The 26,039-nt window shown below is 39.4% G+C and overlaps 2 protein-coding genes across 8 annotated transcripts in view; one reads left to right on the top strand and one right to left on the bottom strand.

The window, feature by feature from the left end:
• LOC111262087 (lysosome membrane protein 2) overlaps positions 1-14,166 on the top strand; it is a 49,053-nt gene extending 34,887 nt beyond the window's left edge. For 3 of the 5 annotated variants that reach the window (XM_086968944.1, XM_022836069.2, XM_022836071.2), the window contains 6 exons: positions 6,801-7,026; positions 7,607-7,783; positions 8,834-9,074; positions 10,907-10,980; positions 11,508-11,559; positions 12,517-14,166. In XM_086968944.1, the coding sequence (XP_086825070.1) occupies positions 6,801-7,026; positions 7,607-7,783; positions 8,834-9,074; positions 10,907-10,980; positions 11,508-11,559; positions 12,517-12,705 (959 nt within the window). In that variant the 3' untranslated portion in view covers positions 12,706-14,166. The remainder of the gene's footprint in view (positions 1-6,800; positions 7,027-7,606; positions 7,784-8,833; positions 9,075-10,906; positions 10,981-11,507; positions 11,560-12,516) is intronic. The other 2 variants (XR_002681391.2, XR_002681392.2) reach the window with 2 other exon arrangements.
• A 481-nt stretch (positions 14,167-14,647) lies between these two features.
• LOC111262097 (acetylcholinesterase-1) lies at positions 14,648-24,779 on the bottom strand. 3 transcript variants are annotated; one of them, XM_022836083.2, is made up of 8 exons: positions 24,649-24,724; positions 20,866-21,082; positions 19,700-20,002; positions 17,730-17,906; positions 17,128-17,356; positions 16,596-17,000; positions 15,580-16,095; positions 14,648-15,421 (listed from the first exon to the last, which is right to left on the bottom strand). In XM_022836083.2, the coding sequence occupies exons 3-8, from the start codon at positions 19,899-19,901 to the stop codon at positions 15,199-15,201; spliced, it is 1,752 nt and encodes a 583-aa protein (XP_022691818.1). In that variant the 5' UTR covers positions 19,902-20,002; positions 20,866-21,082; positions 24,649-24,724; the 3' UTR covers positions 14,648-15,198. The 3 variants fall into 3 exon arrangements, with proteins under 3 accessions (XP_022691818.1, XP_022691820.1, XP_022691821.1); XM_022836085.2 differs by having other exon boundaries at positions 19,700-20,007; XM_022836086.2 differs by lacking the exons at positions 19,700-20,002; positions 20,866-21,082 and having other exon boundaries at positions 24,649-24,779.
• Between the last annotated feature and the right edge of the window lie 1,260 nt (positions 24,780-26,039).

Below are 26,039 nucleotides of genomic sequence, written 5' to 3' on the forward strand. Positions count from 1 at the left end.
TCACCGGTTCCGTAGTAGTGTTTACAGAGACTTCAGGGTCGGAAGTTGAGACCATCCAGACTGAGGGCCGGCCGAGCAAAACGTTCATTAAAGAAAAAAAGAGGTCGAAAAATAGTATCAGACAGTAGAGAGAGAACGACTTCAATGGCTGTACCGAATATTATAGGTTCGAGCGTAGGCTCAGGTTCATGCTGGGAAAGCATGTTGAGGGCGTGCGTTACTATGAAATGTTGCTTAAAATAAAGTAATCAGTGCTGCTAGGTATCTCGAACTCTTGAAAAACCTCGTAAACATGAAATATGGCGAGCAATAGCACGCGGTCTTGCTTCTCGTCAACACAACTCGTTGCGATAACCTGCAATTATCGCCTGAATTGAACAAAAGAGAATCCAGCGATGGCTTTAACCTCTTTTTTTTTCAGATTTAAGTCTGTACGATTCTGATTGTTCCTTCGCCTGAAAACAGGAACTAGATGGCATAGAATATCCTATCCTTGATTCTTTCAAACAGCTATCAATAACCAGAACAGGTAGGGTGATACAAATCACAAGTGTGCAGCTATTGAGAAGCTTCCAAAAAATTAACCCGTGAATAATAAAGTGGATTATATGTAACATATACCAACATGCCACTGGAAGGTAATTCAAATGTTTGGATCTGATAAATAGCTCTGAATAAACTAACAACATTTCACTACAGGTGCACATTTCTGAAATAGAATGTGTTTTGAAACCGATTTACCCAGTCATTATGGTGGTAACCATGTTTGTCTATTAAAGTTATGCACACATTAGTCGCCTAGATTCGAAATATTCGCGGTTAACTGGCCCTTATACAAATATTACAACCAGAAAAAGGCCAAGAATTATCACAGACTTATTTTTACGGATACTTTTCATGGTCGATCACAGGGACTAAGAGTGGCCACATAGCCATCAGCGCAGCTAAAACTACCACTGGCGACGAGGCTATGTTTGCGGAAACAACCCGTAAGGAATTGAACGCTGAAGTAGGCGTTCTGAACGCGGTTGGTCCTTTCGCAACGGTAGTTCTGAGCGATGTAAATCCTTTTCTGAAGCCCGAGCGAATAGAAAACGATCCGAGAATACGATAAATCTGAAAGGAAAAGGTGCCATAATTGTGGCTAAACTGGTGGCCTAACAAAACTGCAACTGATCTTCTTGCAAGTATAAATATAACGCAAAGGAACATGCAACTACTCCGTCGTTAGGCTAAAAGCACAAGGAAGCAATTGGAAGAAAACGGTACAAGAGCAACAACCGGCGGCAACAGTCAACAAAAGAAGGTGAAATGGTAACAAGGAAGCAACTGCAAAAGGAACGACCAGTAGTGGTCAACTTGAAAACGACTCGAAAGAATGATTTAAAGACCGTCTAGAAAGAAAAAAGACCTTCATCCTAACCTGTAATGATCAGCCATCTCAGTAAGACAGATCGTAGCAGCGATGGATAAAGTAGCTAACGGAAGAAGTGATAGGCTTCTATTTCTCAACACAATGTTTGGTATGAGAATGGTGTTTAGAAATAGAAGCTTAGAATGAAACGGATGGCAAGAAAAAGGGCATACATTATCGTAGGCTTCCTAAATCTAAACAAACAACCAAATTTTTATAATTGATGCTATAAAACCGACTTCTTAAGGGACAGGAAGGGTGTTCTTTTTAAATCCTACCGTTGTGAGCACAAATTTATTTAAAATAGTAGCTGAATAGCAGGTGGCCTTAAGAGAAAAAATGACTGTATAGAACTTTCCATAATGAAGGAGCATCAAAGGCAGACCCTCGTCAAAAGGGGTTCAGACTGAATAACCTAGAATTCTTCAAGGATCTAATGCAAAGAGTTACAGTACAACACACATCCACAAAGACGAGGAAAAGCTTTGCAGAGCATTTTAAAAAGCTCGTTCAGTAGCCAGTGACCCTACCACGCGTGGAGCTGATGCAGCCAAAATACTAATGGAGTACAGCCATTGCTGGTGCTAGAGCGTGTTTGCAAATCCACAGGGTTATCCAAAAAACTAGAGGAGATACATTAATGATCATTGAGCTGGTGACTACATATGAAGAACGCTAAGCCACCATGATTCACCAATCGGAAACGGAAATACCAAATGAGCAACTCGATAAAACTAAGATAACTGGGGCCACTTATACAAAGCCGTCAATGGTAATACGCCTCTGAAGTGACGTAACCAAGCAGAAGACCATTCACATTTTACGCAAACTGTTATCTCTGCATGTAAACTTTAGACGTGGGGGCATATAAGCGAACATACTTTTATTTGGGGGATAGGCCACCCACTGTAATCCTAGCGTTTTCTCGAAACAATTAGCATCTTCTTCGACGATTTTCCGGAACTAATCGTGAACATGGCAAGATAAATCTTTAAGGGGATAAGCAGGCTGTCAATGGAAGAAAGTGAAGATGGTGCTGATACCAAACGGCAACGTGAGATACAGACGCATGTGCTTAACTAGCACCCTTATAAAAGGTTTCGAAGCGATTCCAGAAGTTCGCAAAGTTTTATACGTTCTTTGGCCTACGATATGGTTTCAAGAGGCGTAGCTCGGTACTCTTAGCAACAACACGGGTGCTCCAGAAAACTGAACCTAACTTCAAGCATATCGTTTCAAATAGGATATCGAAAACAGGCTTAAAATGTGCCCCAGAGAAAAGTAAGCAAATCTTGCTCATTGTACAAGAAAGATACGGCTAATCAATTATCATCTAAGATCGGTTACCAAGTGGGGCAAGGTACTAGGGAGTGTTTTCGTACAAATCACTTGATAGTAGTTTACGTGTGAAAACTACTGTCGGTAAGCGGTGAGTTAGATGGCGAGGATACTCCCAAATATCTATGAAAGAATAAGCGAGGCCGTCACAGGCTGTTGACATTGGCCACGGAATTGATCGCTCTGGTCGGAGAACCGGCATCAACGACGACAAAAAGCAAAAATCTTTGCAAGACTAGAGAATAGTCACACTCCGCATTATATAAGCATATCGTACGATCAGCACGCCTGCAGCACTTCGATTAGTTGAGACACGACGCTGGGACCTGAAAATCAGAGAAAGGAAGTGTCCCTGGGGCAGAGACGATTTACAGAAATAAAACAAGCGGTAAGGGTCATCGCCATAGAAGGGTAGCACCGAAAATATACGGCCATCCCAAAGGGTAATCTTGTATCACTGGTCAAAGCCGATGGGCTGGACCAATCTGGTTTCGAAAATCACTAAATTTTTTTTTTATCTAAACCGTAATAAGCTATGGCAATTTTCAAACCTATCTCTTCTTTACGCTTCGCTAAAGACTTGCGTCTATTGGAATTTAGGGGCTGATGACGACCCACCTTAAATTTTACTGATCTGTTCGACATATAGGCATTCCTAAAAGCGCGGCAAAAAGGAAAAAAAAACAGAAAGAACCCAACATTGTGATTGAAGAGGCAGAAATGTACCAGTGATCCCGAGAGAAGGCAAATAAAAATTTGTGAAGTCTATATATAGCGTTACGGGCGACCAGAAAATTGGGTCAACGACCATAGCAGAGCTATTGAAAGAAAAAAAAGATAAAAAGAGCCAGATTTGCAGAGACGATACAGCTGCAGATGGCACATAGCGCGTCAAGAGAAGTTGGAAGTTCAAAAGGAGACCTGAGATTATCGAGCCGGTCAATTTTTACTCATCGGTCTGTATTCCTGTTCACGAAAGTCCGAGTTTCACTAGAGGGATCTAAACATGAAGTAAATTTAGAAAAATAAAAACAATAAAACTGGATATAACCACACCACACTATCTGCCAAGAACCGACAGTCTGGGCGATGCTTGGCAAAAGCACCAGACATGAAACTCGAAAAACATGTGCCGGACCATGTATAAGAAAGAATAATTAAACATCATTCTTCCATTATGCTGAGATAACTAGTAACGGAGGCTCACGATGCATGATTTACTTTCACACTTGTAAACCATCTGACAGCTAAAGCTATTGTACAGTTTCTGATATTTCTCCTACCCATACTATCACAAGCCTCGATTCGTCTATTGCAGGTATAATAATAGAACAAATTGAGCGTTACGTTAGTATCTAGGTTCGATGTGTCCCAGTCCTTACGTAGATTTTACTCAAAAATGTTTAGCCATATCTACGTACGTGAAGTGCACAGCTTTATGAAGTTATCCACAAAATAAACAACTATTTTAGTATGGTGGCTTACCATAATAATATTGTCGTGTTGCTAGCGGCTCGTTTAATAAACGTAAACACAATTAGAGGATATTAAAAGGACTTGAAAGGCTTACCCCTTTTTCCTTTTTCTCATAAAGTGACAAGACAACTCGTGACCTTAGCTTAACACTGGCACGCTGAATTTCAAATAAGGGTGTATTCAATAGAAAAAATTAAGGCAGTCTCATAGAAGACAACGAACAGTTACTTTGCTGCTGAGTTACTGTAGCCTTCTCAGATAATTGTATACAATAAAGAAAATAAATTTAGGTAAGGGCTTTAAACAGGCGGTCTTTATGACCTGTGTTCTCAAAAGCCAAGTGCCAATTAACCTCGCATAGTCTGTCGCAGGCTTCAGGTTGTTTGTTTGAGCTAGATTTCTGACTTTTAAAGCTAGATTTTTAAAGCAGAAGATTTCACTAATGAAACTAATGAAGACAAGCATTTTCGTACAAGGGTCTATAGCCAAATTGTTTTTGTACGCGTCGTTTAGCAAGCCTAACAAACTTTTACTACATCCTTTAATTCCCCCTTTCCTCTTTCTTTTTAAACACACGTAGCACTAAACCACGGCTTTTTTTTGCTGTTTCTGTTTATGCGCTCACGATATTCATTCATATAAATTCATGTATAACGCAGTTAATGTAACTAATATTAAGTAAGTTTGACTTAATTTGCGTCTTCCAGTTGCGAGGTGAAATCATGGTAAGTCTAACGTATACGGGAAGTATGTGGGAATTTCTCACCTTATTTTTTGAAAAGCGTAATGTTTAGATCAGAATCTTGGTCCCAGAGTTTGGGCCCCTTGCCTCAATGTATTGGTATTATAATTTTTATTTTACTAAATGATTTAACGTTTGTACATTGAAAAAATGTCATAGAGAACGGAACATATGATTAGACTAATTTAAAATTTTATGCTTCATGTGGCGCAACATTCCAACAAAGATAGAATGATTTTCTTGAAAAACTCTTTGCGACGGATTCTGGCTGCCCCTTCTAAAATAGGTTTCGGTACCTCTGTTTAGCAGAGCATCAAGGACCTATCAGGACACGGGCAATCTAGAACACCTAGGGGATTACTTTCGTGTATTAACCGCTCCCCGTATTTCTTGAATTTATTTTAGGAGATAAAATTGTGCCGGATTCTTACTCAGACCACTTCTGTGTTATCTACTTTCGGTAACAAACACTTTAGATTTGCACCGTCACGGGGATCCAGTAATTTCGTTGGTATTAAGTGTATGGCTTATAGTCGCTACCGCTCGCCTGGTTACTAACTTCTATATAAGCATTGTCTTCTTGTGTACGTGCATACGTGATGATTAACAGTTCGATTGCTTTTCTCTAGGCCTTATGAGGTGCTATAAATAATTCTGATGCGAGTTATTCAAAAGGTAGTATTACCCTATAAAAATGTTGTTTTCAAATCCACAGCCCAGTGAATTTGCCAAAAACCCAACTTGGCTTTAAGCAGTCCATTCGCATATATTACGATAGTGTTACGCGGTGGGTAAAATGTGTAAGAAGTAAGTTTATGCAACTTTAACTACCGTGGCAGGGATTGATAATAGAATTTTTGTGTTTATCCGAGATAACCTAATATTTAATTACAGGACCTTACATAGCTTTGAATAGTCAGCTGCCTTTAGATATTTGTGCAAAAATATTTACTTCAGTTCAAATTATTATAACGGATGTATGTATTTGAAGTGTTTGAGTGTTGCCTGATAAAATTTAGATCAGTAAATATGTATTTATCAAAAATGTTCGGATAGAACAGCGCTTAATTCTTTGTGAACATTGTGCGTGGCGTGGAACAGTCCACGCACAACGGAACACTTATTTATATTGGAAGAGTCAAAGGTAAGTAATTTTTCTCTTTTTTATTTTTGCAGCAAAAAGCAAGTCATATTCGTCAAAGCTAAACGTAAATATTATATAGATAAGTATAGAAGCTATGCGGTAAACTTGAAATACGGCAAAATTCCTGTTTGTGAAAATAAATTTTGTAAGAAAGATTTAAACCCAAACGACCTACTCGCAGGTCTTCTATAGGTTCTACCTGTAGGCCGACGGTAAGCACTACGATTCCAAGATAACAAGTTGGTCTAGTTTGTAGTGATTATTCGATGCATCTGAAGGGTACATCGGTAGCAATTGATTGCAATTTACGTTAATGATGTGTTATGATTTGATGTATGCACCGGCGGTAAAGTAGTTTCAGTTAGACGTCTTTTGGTCATCGGACAGATACTAACGATTACGTCTGCGCGGTAGCTTCAATTAGTGCCGTGACTCTGATAAACAATCAGATTTTTCTGTAATGTATCGATGTCAATTACCGCTTCAAACACTCCCTAAACATTCAAACGTTCCAAAAGCGCCAACATGTATGGAAAAAGTAAATACGTTTTAAAACTGGACAGCTTTTAAAAAGCATCTTTCTTATCAAGGTCGTTTGTTTTTATATGGGTAACATATTGTATCAGCGATTTTGCTACGTAGCACAATACGATCATAGCAGCAAAATATTCGCTTCTACCTTTTAGTTGTCCAACGCAACGTAAGTGAGATGCTATTTGATGGCTACGCGGTACCAATGATGAATGAATTATCTAAGCTTGCTGCGGCGTTCATGCCTGATACCAAGCTTCCGGCTATCAGCAACTTTGGCCTGTTCTATAATAAGAACAACACGGCTGATCAGTGGTTTACCGTCGGAACGGGAGCGGGCGAGTATCCTTTCGCTACGATCCTCGAATGGAATAACCATACGTACGTATATTCAATAGGTAACATTTTTTTTGTGACTTTCTCTATTAGCAGATACTTCGTTTTTTTTTTTTTTTTTTTCAAAAGACCGTCAATGCACTTCCGTGGACCTTTTGTGAAATTAGGGGCATATTCATTCCGTGACATGCGTCATCTTATATTACGTCCCGGGGACTGAAGCTTTACTGTTACATAGAAAATAGACTTTTCAATTATTAGATCATTGTTCGCTAGAAGCCAAGATACTACACTTGTACAAGTGGCTGTGCATTGGGGTCGTAGGTCAGTACATTGATAGGTAATAAAGATAACTCAATGAAACTCGTTTTATATCGCCTAACATTCTTTTTGTTTTTTTATCGAAACTAAGACGTCTCGATGGTCAGTAAGCTCATCAAAAGCTGTTTCGTACTGTCATTGGGACCGAAATGACCGCAAACTATGTTGAAAACTACAGTGTTTGAGTTGGATTAAACGAAAGATAACAAATATACAGCCTGGTTACCCTGTTGCAGTTAGGATATAGGCGAACGTCAGGTAGATTACATGTTTCACTATTTGCATGCCAAATTGTGTATCGCAGGTCATTAGACTTCTGGAGCAGAGATAATTGCAACAAGATCAATGGCACCGACGGTGGACAATTTTCACCTTTTGTGCGAACTGATCAAAAGCTGTTTGTTTTTGCCACAGACCTCTGCCGATCTATATACTTTGAATACGAAAAGAATACCCAGGTTAAAGGAGTTGATACGAAAAGGTGAGTTCGGATATTTAGGCAATGTAATAATTTAGCATGTTATCGATCCGTTTATGGTAAAGGCATTTGACCTTTGAACGATCGTCTTCCTTATCGATATCGCTAAATCGTTATAAGAAAGACACTAAATTGTACAGCATACACGTAACAGCCCGATGTTGTAGTTCCCTCTGTTTGTGATCGCTCAGAATACCTTCGGCAACAAACTGTCGTACCTGCAGCATATATCAAAATACTGATGAAGAAATTAACCTTCCGATGATCATAGTTAGCTTCCTGTAAGCGACTTCACCGAGACAACTCTTACACTAAAACAAACAACCTTGGCTTCCTGATCACTCTAGGCCTTAGGCCGCTTTTTTAGCTAAACTTAGACACGAGACTATGCTTGGACCGCCAGTGAGTCGTACATAGAAACAGCTTTTTCAGCTTTTGGCTAAACTAAAAATATATAAACCGTAATTGTCGGATTAAGAGAGAATTTGATAGGTTCTGTTGTAGTCTAAGAAATGTCCGCAAAGTGTCATGCTCTATTTACCAGTACTACCTCTATGAAACAATGGTGGGCCCAATGAAAAATACGTAATGTGTGCTCTTTTGCTTAGCGGTATAGGTCCACGTGGGACATTCAGTAGACATGTCTTAGCCGAAGGATGGTTTCGCACTTTTATGCAACCCCAATTGGAGTGTCCTATACATACAGACTTTGCAAACATACTGAGGTTGTGTTATGTTTCTCAAATCTAGATATTCCGTATTGTTTATTATGCGTAACCCATAATCCCGGAGGTACAGTCAAAGACGACTTGTTCGAATCGCAGCCTCTAATTGAGTTCTTTCTTGTTTTTAGTTATACTTCGAAGTCTGTTCTTAAGTCTCAATGTACTCTTATATTAAGCTAGTAACCAAAATAAGCCTGGCCTTTGTAGTATGCGCAGCAAGACAACACATAAAAAAATTTTCTCTACTGCTGCTTATAGGGTTAGCAGTATATTAAAGAACTTGAATGTAGTAGATAACTATTGCCAAATACTCTTAATATTCCCTTAGGTTTACTGTTCCGGATGCGATTTTTGCCTCTGGTAAGCGGCAGCCAGAAAATCAATGCTTCTGTGAAGCGATAAACCGATGTCATGAGGGTGGAGTTATTCCCCTAAGCTCGTGTCGCAAAGGAGCGCCCGTCATGCTTTCTGCTCCACACTTTTATCAAGGTGATGCTAAGCTGGTGCAAGACGTTGCTGGATTGCGACCACAAAAGAAGTATCACGAGACTTATCTGGATGTACAAACGGTAGCTAGAATGAAAACACTTGGACCTATTTGAAATAAAATGGCTTCCTTAGATATCTACATCTTAGATCAAAAAGGATACTCTTCGTTCCAAATTCATTGTCAATTGCTCTAATTCTAGATTAATATATTCGCTTTAAATAAACGTAAAAGCTAAAAAATGTATTAGGTAAAGCATGATAGGCCATTAAGTTGCTCTGTTTAAACTATGTGCACGCAAATACCACTTGTTGCATAGTCGATAAAAAAAAAAGTTTCTACGTCTGAAACTGTGAAAATCGCTGGTTTTTCATATAAAATGATCTCATTTTTTAATTAAAAATGATAACTTCAAAACTGAATGTGTAGCTTATACTACGCCATTTTCTGGCTAACACTACGAGAGTCCTTGGGACTACTTTTGTCTGTCGATCAGCTATGCGTATGGGATTCTCTAATACATATGCATTTTTCTCTTTATTACGCTAGGAAAGCACGATGATAGCTGATTGTACTTAATTGTAAGACTGTTCGAACATAGCTAGTACAAATATCTAAAATAATAAGTTGTCGAAAAGATATTGACCATTTTAAAGTAAACGTTGAAGCAATTTTTTTATGTTTGAAAATAATCTTACTAAATTAAGTATGTGCTATTTTGATTGATTACCTTCTGCCATCTTCCTGGTAACATCACAGTCCCGTCACAGTCGTCGAATTTCTGTGGTTTCTAGACTAAAAAATTATGATAAGTCATCTTGCATGATTGAAGCTTAATTAACGCTATAAAAGGGGTTTCGCAGAGACCGAAACAGATGATAGTTAGATGGTGTAAGATATAAGATCCAGGCTATACGGCGGAAACATTAAAATTTCCCATAAAAATTCTTTCAGTTTTTGCCGGGTAGTGAAAGATGTATGTGGTCTGGCATCGTCGTAGCGGAAAACGACGCCTTTTCTATTCACTAATTCCGGTTGATTTTTTTCAACTGCTTTTTGTACACTTAATGGTTGATGATGGTAGAGATGCGAATTAGCCGTTCAAGTCGCCGGAAGCATCTACAAATGTATAATCCCGTTTCACACAGGATCACCTTCTTTGGCGTCTGACAGACCCGGCGTTTTGCCGCAAATTATGGATGACACGTATTTGTTTTTTTTGCTTTCCACATATTATCATTATGGATGATCGAGTAAATTATTTTGTGTCATTTCGTGCGGACACCAAATGTCGAGCTTCTTTATAGCCAGCTTTCGTCAAATGGTTTAAACTGTTTGAAGGTTGGTGCTCAGTTACTTGGCGATGTTGGCGATGTTTTTCCTAGTTGTGTGCCAGCCTTGCCTAACTTATACAGTAACTTCGTTGACTTTTTTCGCAATTAGTTGGTGACTACGAGTGGCCTATTTCACATCGAAGTTTTCAAACGAGAGTGACAGAACCATCTTCACCGTTTCCTTCCATAACGTGTTTTGACAATAGACAGCGTACACTCTCCTTTTGGGAAAGCCTGGACAGCTTCTGTGCTTGTATCGTAATAAAATTGTAGAATCGGGAGATTCTTTACAAAAATCTCGTCTATATCCAAGGCACTCTATCTTAAGTCTGGATGAAAGCATTCCAACGCAACTCATTTTACATGAAATAGACATCTAGCTAGAAAAATGGTCAAGACTTTTTCGACAATCCAGTATGTATACCCATCGCTATTAGCACCTTGATGCTGATAACTTAAGTAGATTTTCAACATATTTAGGTGCTATGGTAAGTTTACAGCCGATCGAAACAATTTTTGTCCTTAAGGGTTTAGTCGGCCCCGAAATCCAACTTGTAATTCTGGATTGGTGCACTTTCAGATGACAGGGCTGGTTCTGCGTGCCGCTAAACGTCTTCAGATTAATATCGATCTCAAGCAAAGCGATCTACTTTAGTAAGGCTTTCGTAATGCTACTACAAGTTGTTTTTTCTGTAAGACGCTAAATAACTTTTTTAACTTGGTTCCTTGGTCTTGTAAACGATAGACTAGCTTTTACCTAACGAGACATCAATCTAAGAATCGTGAGCAAGTAATCTTCAACTTTATCACTCTACGTGCGTGTTTTTTTCTTCAATTTTATCTTCGATTGCTATTGTATCGCTCGAATTGCCCCTAATGCTTGGGAGAATTATAAATTAGCGCATATTTTTCTCATACATAGACCAATATAATAGGTATTTTTTTGTTTTTCAATTTATTTACTCAGTGATTCCGAAATATCGTAGTAACAGGACATAGACAAGAACTCGCGATAAGTTATGCACTTTTTGGCGCTGTTCAGTCTTAACAATAGAATAGCTGTAATAAAAATATAACTTTGCACTCGCGTGCAGTTTTATAGCTTTAAGCGATCGGATGACTCAATCTAATAGTTTTATTGAAGGGGCCATATATTGATTGAACGGATTTTATAATTTTAGCCCGCTCGCGAACGTGTCCAGCCGAGTCATGCCTATTGCCTGGGTCGAAGAGGTTAGTACACCGTGATTTGAGAGCGCTCTTACTTAGCGTTTTGTCACAACGACTGATTTGCATTAGTATGCCATAGGTAGAGTCGTTCTTCCTATCGGAGCAGAGCTTCTTTAACTTGAAAATCATGATATCTTCCACAATTTGATAGAATTCGGTATAGGACATTGGTCGATTACCTGATTGCGTATCTTTCTTGCTACAACGTTAAAATAGAGTCTATTTCTCCATGAACAGCGGAATAATGTTAATTTTTCGGCCTCTAAACGGCGAAATCGTCAAGACGTCTACCACGTTGCGGGGTGTGTCAATAGCTCGAAGGCACTAAGGCATAACTAAATACCAGCGTACAGCATTACCACTTTTGACACGAAAAAACAATGCAGGTGCCTTGTTGCGCTGTTGTTCGATAATCTTGCTTGGCAATTAATAGATAACGTGGAAAATAGTCAGCAAATCGTTTACAGAAAGCGTGCCAGGCAGAGCGTCATGAAGATGGTTTCATTAGCCTTTCTGTTCACGAGCTCGTTTACGGTTATGTTAGCATGGCCTGCGATCAGGCAAACCCACTTGCTAGACTACACTTAAAAAGAAACTTTGCTTTAGAATTGTCCACTTACTTGTGTAACACAAACCTAATTTGGTAATTAGGTGCCTAGGCAGGTAATATACCTATTTATGCAGGCATAGGTGGCAGTAAGTTTAACTCCTAACAAACAAGCAGATAAATATGTAAGTAAAGCGCAATAAAGGTTATCCATAAAGTTATTGTGAAAATAGGCGAAAAATAAATAAAGCACCTTTAACTGTTGTTGTTACAGAGGACTGCGCCAATAACCTGTCTAAAAATCTGTTAGAGATTGTATGACTCAGATTAATTGTAGAACGACTAAAACGCTTGACACTGCTTAGGGTCGATTATACTGGATATAACCCTCCGATTTCTTCCGTTTTCCCTAGCGTATGGAGGCAACCGGCCCGATGACGGATGGTCTCAAAGAAAAACTAATCTTTCCTCAAAAAATGGGTGTCCTGATTTCCACTGCTGCAGCGCTCGGTGGCGCTATCGGCGCGATCGCCGCCATTCTGGTCATTGTCGTACGCCAGGCTGGCACAACTAGGAGCGCCAAGCTCCAGCCCTCAAAGTAGACCTAAAACAAGCAATCATTATCTTCATCAAAGGAAAAAGCTAGAGAAGACTCGGCAGCTACCCATTTTCACTTTAGAGGATTAAGGAGATACTTAGACAAGCTGATCAGCTCAAAGAACAAATCATTACACAATTACAAGTACATAATACAATAGCATGTGAGGCAGTCGAACTTCGGAAAAGGCTGAGCAACCCTCTGAGGGTTTGCCATGTTTAAAAACGAGGGTTTCGTTGTCGATGGTCCATTCAAATTATCCTAAACAACTAAATAGAGCAAACTGAGTGTCTTCGACGTAAACGTATCGCCCGTAGGACGTTGGCCGAATAAAAAATGTTCCTAGTGAGACGGTTATGATACGGTCCAATGTACAAGAGGAATTTCCCCGGCGACAAAAGATCGAGCAATCGATGAGAAATTGCTCACGACAATGAGGTACACGCCAAACGTACATAGCCTATTCATAAGTGAAATAAACCTTTTGAGAATGGTAAGTTGCAATTCGGTCGTGTGACCGTGATACGAGACACAATCACGATGTGAAGTAATGAAGCAATGAGAAGCATTTAGCTGAGCTTGTTTGAAGGATTCACGTCGCAAATACAAAATGTAATAAACTCTCATTCATAGCGGAATGAAATCTAAAAATTCATATACTATATATAAATAGAATATAGATATAGATCCTTGCTTTGAAGCGTCACCTGAACTTTTTGAATTTTAATGAAAGCAATGTACGAAAAGAATAAGTGACGTAGCTATATACTATTGTGCGATGCGAGTCTCAGTCATCAACTTCAATTATGAATTTTTATTAATCTACTAACAGATTCAATTATTTTTATTACCCGTGGCCCGACGCTAACACATTTTAGGAAATCCTGTTTATGAAACACGTGCCCGAACGCGGTAGACTTCAAGAGGACTAGACGTCACCTTTCTTTGGGGGCTGGACAAGGACAAAAAAAAGTCGATCATTCAAAGCTAATGATATAACTGCGATTGGTTGCATCAATATTATGTTTATTATTACCTATATATATATATATATATATATATATAGCCTCATAATGACTTATTTATTTTATTTTACGTAACAGCTGTAAATCGTAGTGCCTAACTTGCACACGCGCAGCGAAGATTTCGTACGCCAGTGTATAGAGTATAACAGAATAGAAAGGGAAGAGTACAAGTTGTGGCATTGCGACGTATGAACGTGACCCCGACATGGAATTTTTTGGAACGGAAAATTTTGTGATGTTACTTATTCTATAATAAATATGTAATGCATTTGTACGTATTATATATACTTAGGGAGAGAATCTAGTGGTGAACGATTAACGATTATTATAGTATTATCTGACTATAGAGTAAATGATATGACACTGATCCACTAGCGACATGACTATGTGTTAGTAACTGCAATAATAAAATGATCTAAGTAATAATCTGAACTGAAGAACAGGTATTTTTCATTTTTCTAGAAGAATTTGAAGCGAAAAATGTATATGAAAGGTAATCTTATGTCTCCCTATATGTTGCCCATAACGGAACGGTATAGTGGCGCAATGGAGTGATATTAAGCCGAAAGAAATAAAAAACCTAATATTTCCCTACTTCAACTATTCCAGTTTGATAATTAGCTGCGTTCTAGCGTGTGCTATCAAAACGCTGGCGAATCTGATCAACTCGGGTATAAACATTCTATCTCCAGGTGTACTTGTAAAGTTTCTCTTACGATGACCTCTTAAGCGAATGCCCCCGTATTGTTAAAGTCTAATAAAAACGTTTCGACCGCAGCGCCATATTCGTTTCTAACCTGAACTTTGTCAATAAAAATCCCATCGTCTAGCCTAGAGCGAAAACAAAGGACAAGACGAGAAATATATAGCGTACGACTGTTACTAATTTCGTGCATCGAAATAGGGCAATAATAAACTGTATTAAAAACACTTTTTTCAATAACGCTTTTATTCGTACAAGTTATGCATCGACATGAACTATGTGTCATTGGCGGGACTTTAAGCAGCGACTCCTGCTTATATGAGAATATACATTATTTGTACAAATCATCCTATATTATATCAAATATTCCTCTTTGCGTGCCTAAACAGGCAGGATCAGGAACGTACGGTGAAGTCGGTTGGCGTCCTGCTCACCAGCAATAGCGTAGCTGAATGCAGTAACTATCGGTACAAATCACTGTTTACACTTCAATTTCAAGCACTATGTTTGTCCATTGGAAGCATGCTCTCTCAATGACGCTTTTCAGTTGCACGCGTGTACGACGTTATACTGAATGCACTTTATACTCTGCATCATAGCGAATTATAGCGCCGTTTGTTCTGTGCGTCTCCTTATGGCTGCTATCGTTTTACAGCTAGCTTTACTGCTTGAAAAGTCAGACGTCACCATTGTCTGAGGTGAAGGTTATTAAGATAAGCTATACAAGCTCACCAGAATAATTTAGTAATGGTACTATATCTGAACCCAATCAGAGACTTGCCAGTCCATCGTAGCTAGGTGTCGGCCTCATCCACAGCTCGTCGAGGTCCGGCCGGGGCGGGGTCACGAATTTGTAGTTCCGAAACTTCCAGAACTCACACCGATTGCCGATTCCCTCGCGGATCGCAGTGTGGCGTCCATTTAGATGAACATAGGGCCGGGTTGCCCCATTGAACTGCGGCCACTTCTTGCCGAAGATGTTTGGGAGATGCCTGCCCGTTGAGCATAAATAACGACATTGAGAATGACATTTGCGATATCCGTAGACTATTACCGTAGTAAACAAATCTAACCATGTACGTATACACCTTACTGAAATTGAACATAATAGTTGAAAAATATGATTTCAAGCAGACAATTCTATAGTTACCCTGTCTTGGCGAAGTACGACCATGTATGCATCATAAATAGTGTGAATATGCGTTCCTCCCGTGTGACGTTGAACTCCGGTGTATTTAAGTTCGTCCCAAAAATAAATGGTATTTCATCGAAGTGAGCTACACCTTGCCACTGTTCATTCCACGAATATCCAGGCCGATATCCGAATTCGTAGAAATATACGTTATTGTTACGACTTGCAAAGTCCGCTGCAAACCTAACAAGGGGACAGACAAATCCGAAATCACCGAGAGAATGTCCAGCTCTTCGAAGGAATTCAGCATTGCTTTCGTTCGGATCCGCACTCACGTACTGCTCGGCAATTTCTTGTGGCAATCGCTGTCGTATTAAACGGAAAAGAAAACTAAGGTAAACCTTAAGGCCCCGCTTCGTGATTGTCTCCGGATTGGCGAAATCCAAAACAGATGAAAGGTAATATTGTATAAAGAGAGAGCCTTCATCCATTGTAGCTCCCACTAGAAGGTCCATATCGTTAACGTTGCCCTCCCTGCAACAGTACAGAGGTGAAACGTGAACGATGTACCAGTGGCCGAATAAAGACAGAAGAAATAATAACATATTATTGTAAAGTCTGCATAAATAAGCGGCTGGCACCATAGACATGTGACAAACAGCGACTGAATCAGTAATTACACCAGAAACTTCAACTACCCTATTTATAGTCTCTGCTATTGTGCTTATCTAATGATTCCAAACAGGAAATGTAAACACGAGGTCTGCTGACGCACAACCATCCTGTTGTGCGTCAGTAGACCGAAATCCGAATTTTCTGTCGGTTGAAATCTCTTGTACGATGGAAAAGCAGTGTTTGTAATTCTAGTGATTAGCGAAAGTGAACGTACTTGTTTTTTTTTACTTGTGTTTGACGTGTTATCAGCGACTAGAAAATACCGATCGTAAATGTATGAGTCGTACGTTATCTTGGTACAATTTTCGTTATAGAAGTAAATTGGCATTAACGGACCCTATAAATTCGATCTAGGATACCTAATCGCATCTGGCAAGTCCTGTGGTACAAGATCATCTCCAGGCCATGGCACGTATGTGGTTTTAACACGATCATTGAAGTACTCGAGCGACGTCAGAATTTCGGACGTGTTCTTGGACAGCATACACTCAACGACCATCTTCATGTCTTTGCCAGAGGCGAAATCTTCGCTCGTGGCGCATCCGAGAGCCCCCGCAGCAGCCTCAAACTGTTGTCGGGCCTCATTAGGGTTATCGGTAATTTTATAATAGGGGGCCCCACTCTGAATTATAGCGCGCTTGAACAGACCCTTTGATAGAGGTGATACAAGATGAAAGCCTAAAGAGATTCCGCCCGCGCTATGTCCAAATACAGTGATGGACTCTGGGTCTCCATTGAAGTGCTGGATATTTTCTTTAATCCACCTAAAACATAAATACGCATTGTTTGTTATTTAAGTCATGGTTTGAAACGAAAACTGACTCAATTTCTATAATGAGCCCTATCGAGTAATAGCTTGCTTTTGCAAATTGCGTAGTAAAGGTATCGCACCTGAAAGCGAGATGTTGGTCCCATAAACCTTGATTACCAGGTATCTCGGGTATGCGTGCGTTCATAAACCCAAAAGGCCCGAGACGATAGTTGACGGTAACTATAATGACATCGGTAAGTGCTGCCAATATTGCACCATTGTAGAATCGGTAATTGGTACTTCCAAAAAAGAAGGCGCCTCCGTAAAGGAACACCATCACCGTTTTAGGACGGCTATCGCCCGTATTGTCTAAGCAAATAAACCAATCAAGTAGAACTGAGTTAAATCAACTTGTGGTTTTTGTTCCCGTTACTTATTAATGATATTAACTAATCAAGTTTATTTTAAACATATGGCCTATAAACTAGCCTCTTTATTGTGTCTGTTTGAATTTTTTTCATTATTCAGAAATTACGGAGGCATTTGGTGATGGCAACAAACTAAAGAGGTAAATGAAGAATACGCTGAGTTTTGACTGTGATTTGCTTCTAAAGTAACAGTTAAATTTGGGGTACAGAGTACATATACACAGGCTGTGAGTAATCAAGCGAAAGCGAAACAAGTTACCCTGTTTTTCATGTAATCGAAGTTATAAGACAAACTTTTTCAAGTTAATACTAACTTGTTAATGGAGCCCAGATGTTAAGGTAAAGGCAATCTTCACTACGTTCGTCCTGGGTGAAATTGAAGACGCGATTGACGACGACATCGGGCTGTACACATGATGGCGGAAAGAACATGGCTTTCAATTCTCTCATCCATGGTTTAACAGGAAGTGGCTTGCGGAATCGTAGAGGTCCTACGCAGGACGATACAACAATGTAGGCAATATATGTGTACTAATTTGTTAAACTCTTATATGCCGATGTTGCTCAAAAGGATTAGCTTTTCTTCCGGTAACAGTGTTAGCAGTTCTTATCAGTTAATGCGAGGCTTATTATGTTAACGTCTGTTTACGTATCCAAAATGCCTAAAGAGCTCATCACCTCTATCTACTGCCTGCAGCACACTGGAAAGGTTGCATAATTTTCCTGAAACTAACGAATCGCTTTGCTTTCGCGACGGTGTTCTAAAGAGTCCATTTTCGTTTATGACCCTGTCGGTCATTTTCAAATTAATCTGTGAAACAAACAACCTTTGTTTTTATCCCATTCGTATGCCAAATACACGAGTCTGTTCAACCGAACTACTATGACACATTTCGAGTCAGGACTTTCGTAAAAGATATGGGGTATTTGGTAGGTAACGCGGTTGAACCTCTGCGGCTCGTTAGGGCCGTCTCCTCTGAAAAAGAAAACTGAGCACGTGTTAAGATTTTCAAAGCATTTAAAAAGGACACGATTGTTTTATGATAGTTTTTGGTCAATTAACAACGTTAGCTTATCTCTGATCAAAAATAAAGGCTAGAATTTTAATTTGATTTCGCCGATGTTCACGCTCATAATGGATAAGCATAAAGTATTATGGAGTGACTTTGTATATTCTGACTACGAACCGGACTAGTATCGGTAGAATATCGACGGTTTAAATATAATATTGTATTTCCCGCAGAACACCACTTATATGATACGTTTTTCGCCATAAAGCAATGATCGATTGGTCTTTCCGATGCTGATCTATAGTGTTTTAAAAATACACTAAACAAATGGATAGGTAAACTGAACAACGTTTTCATTATGACTCTCAGGCCGGCAAGGGTAGGACGTTGAGTCAGTCTCCTAATCCTAAGAGTTGACGATTTTGAACTATCTGTTGAGGTACACATAACCAAGCTAGATTGATCCAGGTAATATTGATAAGCAGTATTCTCATTTTTTTCTGTCACTATACGGTAGTTGATCTACGGGCCTTGAAAACTGCTTGAAATCTTGTTGTTTATGCAGGAGAGAAGTCATTTGTTCGGTATTATAACTAACGGTGAATATGACATAAAGCGCTTTAACAAATACCTATTTTTTTTCAACAGGCTATAAAGAAGTCTGTAGTACTCTTCCAGCTCTATCTAATTGTGTTATTGATCAACTTGCTCAACTCAGACGAGTCAAAAATTTTTTGAGGCTAAAAAAAAGGTTTGTCGTCTAAGTGCAAATCGATAACATTTTATACTTGTTAAGGATAATAGCAAACCCTATACCTTAACGCTGGCTCAATCCGAGCTATTGGACGAATTTCCATACAAGATTGTATAAAACTGGGCGATAGGAATTTTTTCATTAAAAAATGCTTCCAACGACAAACAAACTGCAAAGCATTTTATCTAATACTAAACGATAGTTACGGACGTAAAATTCGAACCTAAGGTAACAAGAATAATTGTAGCCCCTTCGGCGAACTTGATAGAAACTGTTGATGATTTTATGCAAACTTAAGATGCGAAGCTGAGATATGTGTTTAGCATGCGCACGCTGCCCTTACGTTGGCCTAAATATCGTAGGCCAGTTTGCACGGTGGTTTTTTGATGACCCCCCTTTCAGAATGATTAATTACCGTTTGGAAACATTTGTCGTTTCGTTATGCCTTGGCAATTGGTGGCGACTAACTTGGCGAGTAATACTGCGTTGTATTCGTAGACAATATGCTTGAGTCACTTACCTAGCGGTGGTTGGGCAAACGGCACGCCAAGAAACGCGTTCACGTGCCTACCGAATTTCTCTTCTCGAAATCCTCGAATTTTTCCTGATCGCGTCTTGACTAAAGGATCATACCTTTTAACAACATACACATCCGCCGTACATGACGTTAAGAGCATCATAAGCACACATGAAAGCAGCGTACCGTGAGCAAACAGCTGCATGATTCGGGTGCCGTGCTCTTGGACCGATTCGTTCAGTCAGAGATGAAAGTTTCAATGAATTTATTTCCCTTATGAAGACCACGTTCCACTCACGAAAGTACCTGCGCTGGATGAAAGCGACAACGATATACCATACGTAAAGAACGAATGAATCTGCTTGAATTTCTCTGTGCCCACGTCGGGTGGATCAATGTGGGGACCTTTGCGTGTGTTACTGCTAGGTACTTTTGCTGCTTGCTACACAGGATGTAGCGAAGCGCGGACGAACTCTCCCTTTCCGCACGCGCGGTCACGGTCGATACAGAAGACTTTAACACCGAAATAATAGCAGTAGTCATAATAATCCTGTTCATAAGCGGTACTGCCCCATCTGATAGACTCGAAGCGCTCCCCCAAAAAAGTCGACATCCACGCACGCAGATATGCGCAACGGTAAACAAAAATATCGGTCCTGAATAAACATATACGAATAGGCGTAGACACGAAGAAACCAAAATAATTTTGCATTTTGGGGAACGTTCAATAAGGAAGCAGATGGTTTTTGTATGACTAGATGACAGTAGCACATCCAAAAACGATCGGAAATCCTAATTAATGCAAGTTTTGTGCGTATAAAGCTAATTATATCACAACAAGAACATCATGCGAAATAGTAAATAGATGTAAGAGCTACAGTGGTTCAAGAAAATGACTATACGCCAGTTATTGATAGTTCCAGCTCATCTGAAGCGTGGGGCAGTACAAAACGCAGAGATATATCTCCTCAATTGAGGCCACAGCAAGACGAGCAGGGAACGAGCAGGGAACAGTTATTCGATTGGACACAAATGCAGAAACAAAACTAGCGATCGCAGGATTGAAAAAGCGGTAAACATCGACGTTACCCAGCACAACTTAATGGAAAGCAAAGGGAATAGATGCAAAGCAAACTCCACGGTAAAAGCGCTGATAGAGGAAGGAGTACCTCGGACTTTCATGACGATGTTGATAGTTTCGCCGTTGTCGGATGTCACGAAGCCTTGTCACTCCTGCGCTGCCCGACGTCAGTGCCGTTGCCGGTTAAAAGAGCGAACGTGCTAACGATGTCGGAGGCCAATTTCAGGGCATCTTCATGTTTCTTTCAACAATTTACTGCTACACAAAGGTAAGAATGTTCTTCCCTAAGGTAAACGAGCTTCTTCCTGGATGAGCGGAAAGAACAGATATATTCGGAAGAAGATGATACCTAACGAGCGATAAGCCAACGCGTTGTCTAGTCCTATGCGCATTACTACCGTGATGAACGATTGTACCATTGTTTATATTTCGAATAATAATTCTATTAAAAAAAAACGTGCAACTGGATTCGCCGTGTCGACCCAAAGCGTCGGCACGAAGTGGTGTGTCTATTTCTAAATAAATAACATATTTCATAAAAGAATAGAAGCATGACATCGTGCATGTGAAGACGTTGCATCCTGAGCATATATTCAAGAATACATAACTAGCAATATATAATAAATGACAGTATAGTTCCTGTACAACTGGAGGGCAATTAGATTAGAATTTCTAGCCTCTGTAAAGATTCTAATAGTTGCTAAATGATGCATGAAAGATAAATGCTTGAACATTTCCAATTTTTGATAGAACAAAACATAAAAATTGTACTTTAAGTAGTGTCTCAGCTCGTCGGATGACTAAATAAAGTACTCAAAACTCAGTGTCTAACGACAGCGTGGCAACCAAACGAAACGAATGATACCTCGAATGACTGGGGAATTTAATTAATATAGATTAAGGAAATTAATTAATGGCATCAGTACAGTTCTCTGGCTAAATAAGTATACGAAATCGACTTAATATTAAAGGGAATTTTATAGATAGCGTTCTTTTTATTTGAAACGTATTTAAATATGCTATAACTCAATTTTGGCTCGAAATCTTTTACAACTAACACAAACACTAATGTCTCATTGAATTGATACTATTTACCAGTTAATTTTTCATTACTCCTAAGTTACTTGAGAATTTATAATATTTTAATAGTCATTTATAAGAGGTGTTCAACATAGAATTACATGCTGCATCAAGCTAGCGTTGCGGATTACTGTTATCTATTATTCCAAAAGGACTGTCTAATCGAGCACTGTGTTTGTTTTAATAAGCAATCCTTTGCATTTTCTATGGCGTTTATTCATCGTGTCACTAAGTCTACGATAGTTTATATTGCCTCAATTTTTTACAGAAAAATTGAATATCACAAATAAGTATATCTAAAAAATAGTATTTCGATCTCGACCTCGATATTGTTTTTAAGCACTGCCTCAGCCGCTTGATGTGTACCTGCATCAACCATTGGTTCGTAATCAAGAAGTTGTTAAGTAAATTTTACGAATGCGTGACGATATAAAAATGCTGTAGTTGACCAGGTTTGGTAGATAAAGATGGCAACGTCTGTCAGAAGCATGCCACCTTACTAAGCTTCGAATAACGCTTGACCCCCCCCCCTACCAATACGAACCTTACATATTAAAGTTACCATGTGTTTGGTAAGCGTTGCAAGTTATTCATTGTGTTGAGTCTAGGTGGTCTCGGTCGCCGACAATTGAACAAGCGTTACAGCACGCTAGCGATAAGCCAGATATTTGTTCTGTTTTTTATTCTACGGAACATATATATATGTGCTACAGAATATATACGCGAGCAACGGCACCTAGCAGCGTTCGGAATACGTGTTTTTGCGGAGACTATCTTTTGTGTCGTTGCTTGTACTTCACTCGAGCTGTTCGATGACCACTTTCCTCTAACAGGCCCCTGGCAAAATGCCTATAGTCGCGCAGCGACATTGTCACTGCTTTTTCCTAAATGCCCCGAAACTACGCTTTTGCTGTTATTTCCTGTGCCGTTCGGTAACAATGCACAAGTATTGTTATGGTGTTTAAATTCCGCATATACCCCCCCGCTAGCTACTGACCTATACACGTCCACTTTGTTTACATCCATTTCTGTCTACACTTTCACTATAGAGGTCACAAGTATCGCATGATCTACATGTACTACCGGTCCGGCCATAGAATCGAACAGCGGACTCATCATCTTGCGTTAACATGAACCAACATCATCAACTGTGACGGCATTTTAGCGCAACATAATATAAAGCAGCCGAACTAAGAAACGAATTGTATTGGACCTTGACCTTGCCCATTTGAAGGCAACGCAGACTTTATGCTGAAAACAGCTCAACGGCATTCGCCTCTTTCTTTCTCGCTTTAACGGTGAACGAGCAAAGGCCGTCTCTTTCCGAAGCACTCATCACCGGAACGTACAAGAGCTACTTGAACATTAAGGCTTATTCGCACATAACAGCAAATTGAAAAGACCGCTTAGAAAATGACGTCCAGAAAGCATAATTCATTTTCCCGAAAAGCGCCAAAATCTTGCCAGTCCAGTGCAAAAACAAAGTATTTACAGCGAATGCGAGATATTGAATTTAGTGTCATTATAAATGCGTAAATAGTAAAGCGTTAAGCCTGAACTCGAGATAAGGGATCGGTCGTTGTTCTTAACGGCGACGGGTGCGCTCATTTCATTATATTAATTACTGAAGTAAACACTATTTATCGATTACTTCATCTCTATTGGAAGTTTTTGACGAAAATGACGTAAGACCCCGAACAGCTCTCTATCTTTGAGTTGACTACTAGACACAGAATGCATAGCTTCGTTGCCTTTGATATAAACGTTACCATTTTAGTAATGTGTAGAGTAATGCCCTGGGTAAGTATGCTATAAATAGTTTGTACTATTCGATAATACCACTGAAATGATAAGCGAGCGTAACCGACAGCCTCTGATAAATTGAAAACAAAAAATATATTAAAAAAAATAAAAATTGTTACTTGAACGAAGCCTATCAAAGCGATATGGCTTGCTTTCGAGTTGTCAGAAGAGAATCGTTACATGCGACATACACTTGCTGTTTGGAAAAAATTTCCTTTATCTCAAATAAAATCTCATGTACACGTGTATTTTTCCCAGAAATCAGGTACATTTCGAGAGCGATTGTCTTCATCACCTCATAGCAAATAGACTTCGTCGAGAAATAGTTTACGGGCACAACTGTATGGACAGTTGTGAGTTTTCGATTCATTTGTCAATGCTTTTGAGGTATTGTCAACTTACCCGTCTTGAATAAAAAAAAATAGGTGCAATAACCAAAAGTAACGTCAAATCGCGCGCCCATCGTATGCTTGATATACGATTTAACTCCGTGTTTTTTTGTCTTTTTTCCAGCTGATCAATGGAAAAAGCACCGTTCGGCATCTGTCAAGCTTTTTTCAACACATCTAAATTATTTGACAATTTTTTTCTGCTTTCATATCAATTATCAAGCTAGCAAAAAAAAAAAAAATAATAATAATAATAATAGTGACAAAAGCGACATCGTAAGCACGGATTTGAACTAGCATATTTGAATTGTCTTTGACTTTAAAACCACTGTTGTTCATAAATCCTATATAACACCACATAATTTCTTATTACCATCATGGGCGAAAAGACTATATCCTATTCCTATATAGATAATAATATCTAGACCTTGATGACAGACCGCGTGTTATCACATGCCACCATTTGCTCGGTATGTTCTGCCTGACTCTATCTCTTCCACGACGCAGACATCGGAAATCGAAGCAAATGGTAATCATTATGTTAACTGAAAGGGTAAGTCGCGATATCTGAAAGCTGGTAAAATAATAGCGGTTCGTACCTGCATTCCTAGCTACCACACGCAGCAAACAGGGTCGTGCCGCGTCACAAAGGCAGTCGCCCATCAGTGAAAACGCTTTGTTACCTTCAAGTCTCCCGTACCCACTTATGATCGCGCGATCGTTCCTCTGTAGAACAGCGCAGAGAAAAGTGATATCCATTCAACGAGTGATTTGACTAGGGCCAGGAAAGATCACTCATTCTCGTCATTACTTCTACTTTCGTTATTCAGCATTGTCAAGACGTTTTCATAGAAAGCAAACGTCTCTGTTACGTAAATACGTGCTATCACGTTGTCCTATTGTGGTTTCGATTCGAACGTGGGCGTAAACATCTTTGGCAAGGAGACAGCAAAAGAACGCGTAAAAAATGTTGGTCTGTTTCGCTTTATTTATATTGCGCGTGATAGTGTATTGGTTTTTATAGATAGGATTTTAATAATAATTGATGATCGGTCAACACTTTTATAGAAAGTGATTGATCTTGCGATCAAATAAATTCGATAAATATTGATAAACTGTAATTACGATCAATCAGTTTAAGCAATTCAAACAAATGTGATTATCACCTTTGAGATACATTTCAGGAAATGAAAAAGAAAGCTTTTTTTTTCGCTTCACCACACATGCTCTTGTTGGGGGGCATATTACGCACCATGGAGCAAATTGCGATTCAACATATAGTAGCTCTGGAGGCGCACAGCTCGGCTTGATGGAGACCATAGTAATAAGGAGCGTGCTTTGCCATAAGGCGGTGTTAATGGACTTCTAATTGATTAATAGGAACTTGTTTCTGTTCACTCTGCTAGCTGACCTTAGGGCTCACCGCAGGCAGCTGACAACTTGCATATACTGTTTGGCCTTTTGACTACAATGATATATATTCCTTTATATTCGATTCATCGTCGCAATAAATGGTAAAGTACAGGTGACTTCTTGTGGGTGCGATTGGCCCGACTCGGTGACCGTACGCGTAGACAGGGCTAGGAAAGAACATGACCGCGAAGGATATAAAACGAAAAAGATCTCGTTTACGAAAATGCCTCAACTTTACAAAAAATCGTTTTACAGCATGACGAACGTTAACTCTAATAAAGAGCAGAGAGGAATAGTTATTAGTGAATACTGTATTGATGGAAGAAAAGAAAATATGTTTCTCTATACACGAATGGGTCTAAATTGCAGACGAAAGATTATGCGCCATTTTCCAGTATCGCACGCGTACAAGGAGCAAACAGAAGCTGTCGCCGCTGCATTCAGGAGCAACCCCAGCCAATGGATATAAACAGTGGACCTGAAAATATCGATGTATTGTATGCATCGCTTATACACGGTCCCGTCAAAACGCAATGAAATTAGCGTATTCTAAGGAAATCTTTTGAACTGATCAATT

This window comes from Varroa jacobsoni, unplaced genomic scaffold (genome assembly GCF_002532875.2).
Source record: "Varroa jacobsoni isolate VJ856 unplaced genomic scaffold, vjacob_1.0 scaffold_626, whole genome shotgun sequence".
Classification (NCBI taxonomy): Eukaryota; Metazoa; Arthropoda; class Arachnida; order Mesostigmata; family Varroidae; genus Varroa; species Varroa jacobsoni.

Coding starts and splice junctions, on each gene's coding strand:
- LOC111262097 (XM_022836083.2), bottom strand. CDS start 19,901: ATGCAGCTGTTTGCTCACGGTACGCTGCTTTCATGTGTGCTTATGATG. Junction 16,096..16,595: donor GACTTGCCAGATGCGATTAG/GTATCCTAGATC, acceptor GTACTGTTGCAG/GGAGGGCAACGTTAACGATA. Junction 15,422..15,579: donor TCGTACTTCGCCAAGACAGG/GTAACTATAGAA, acceptor CTCAACGGGCAG/GCATCTCCCAAACATCTTCG.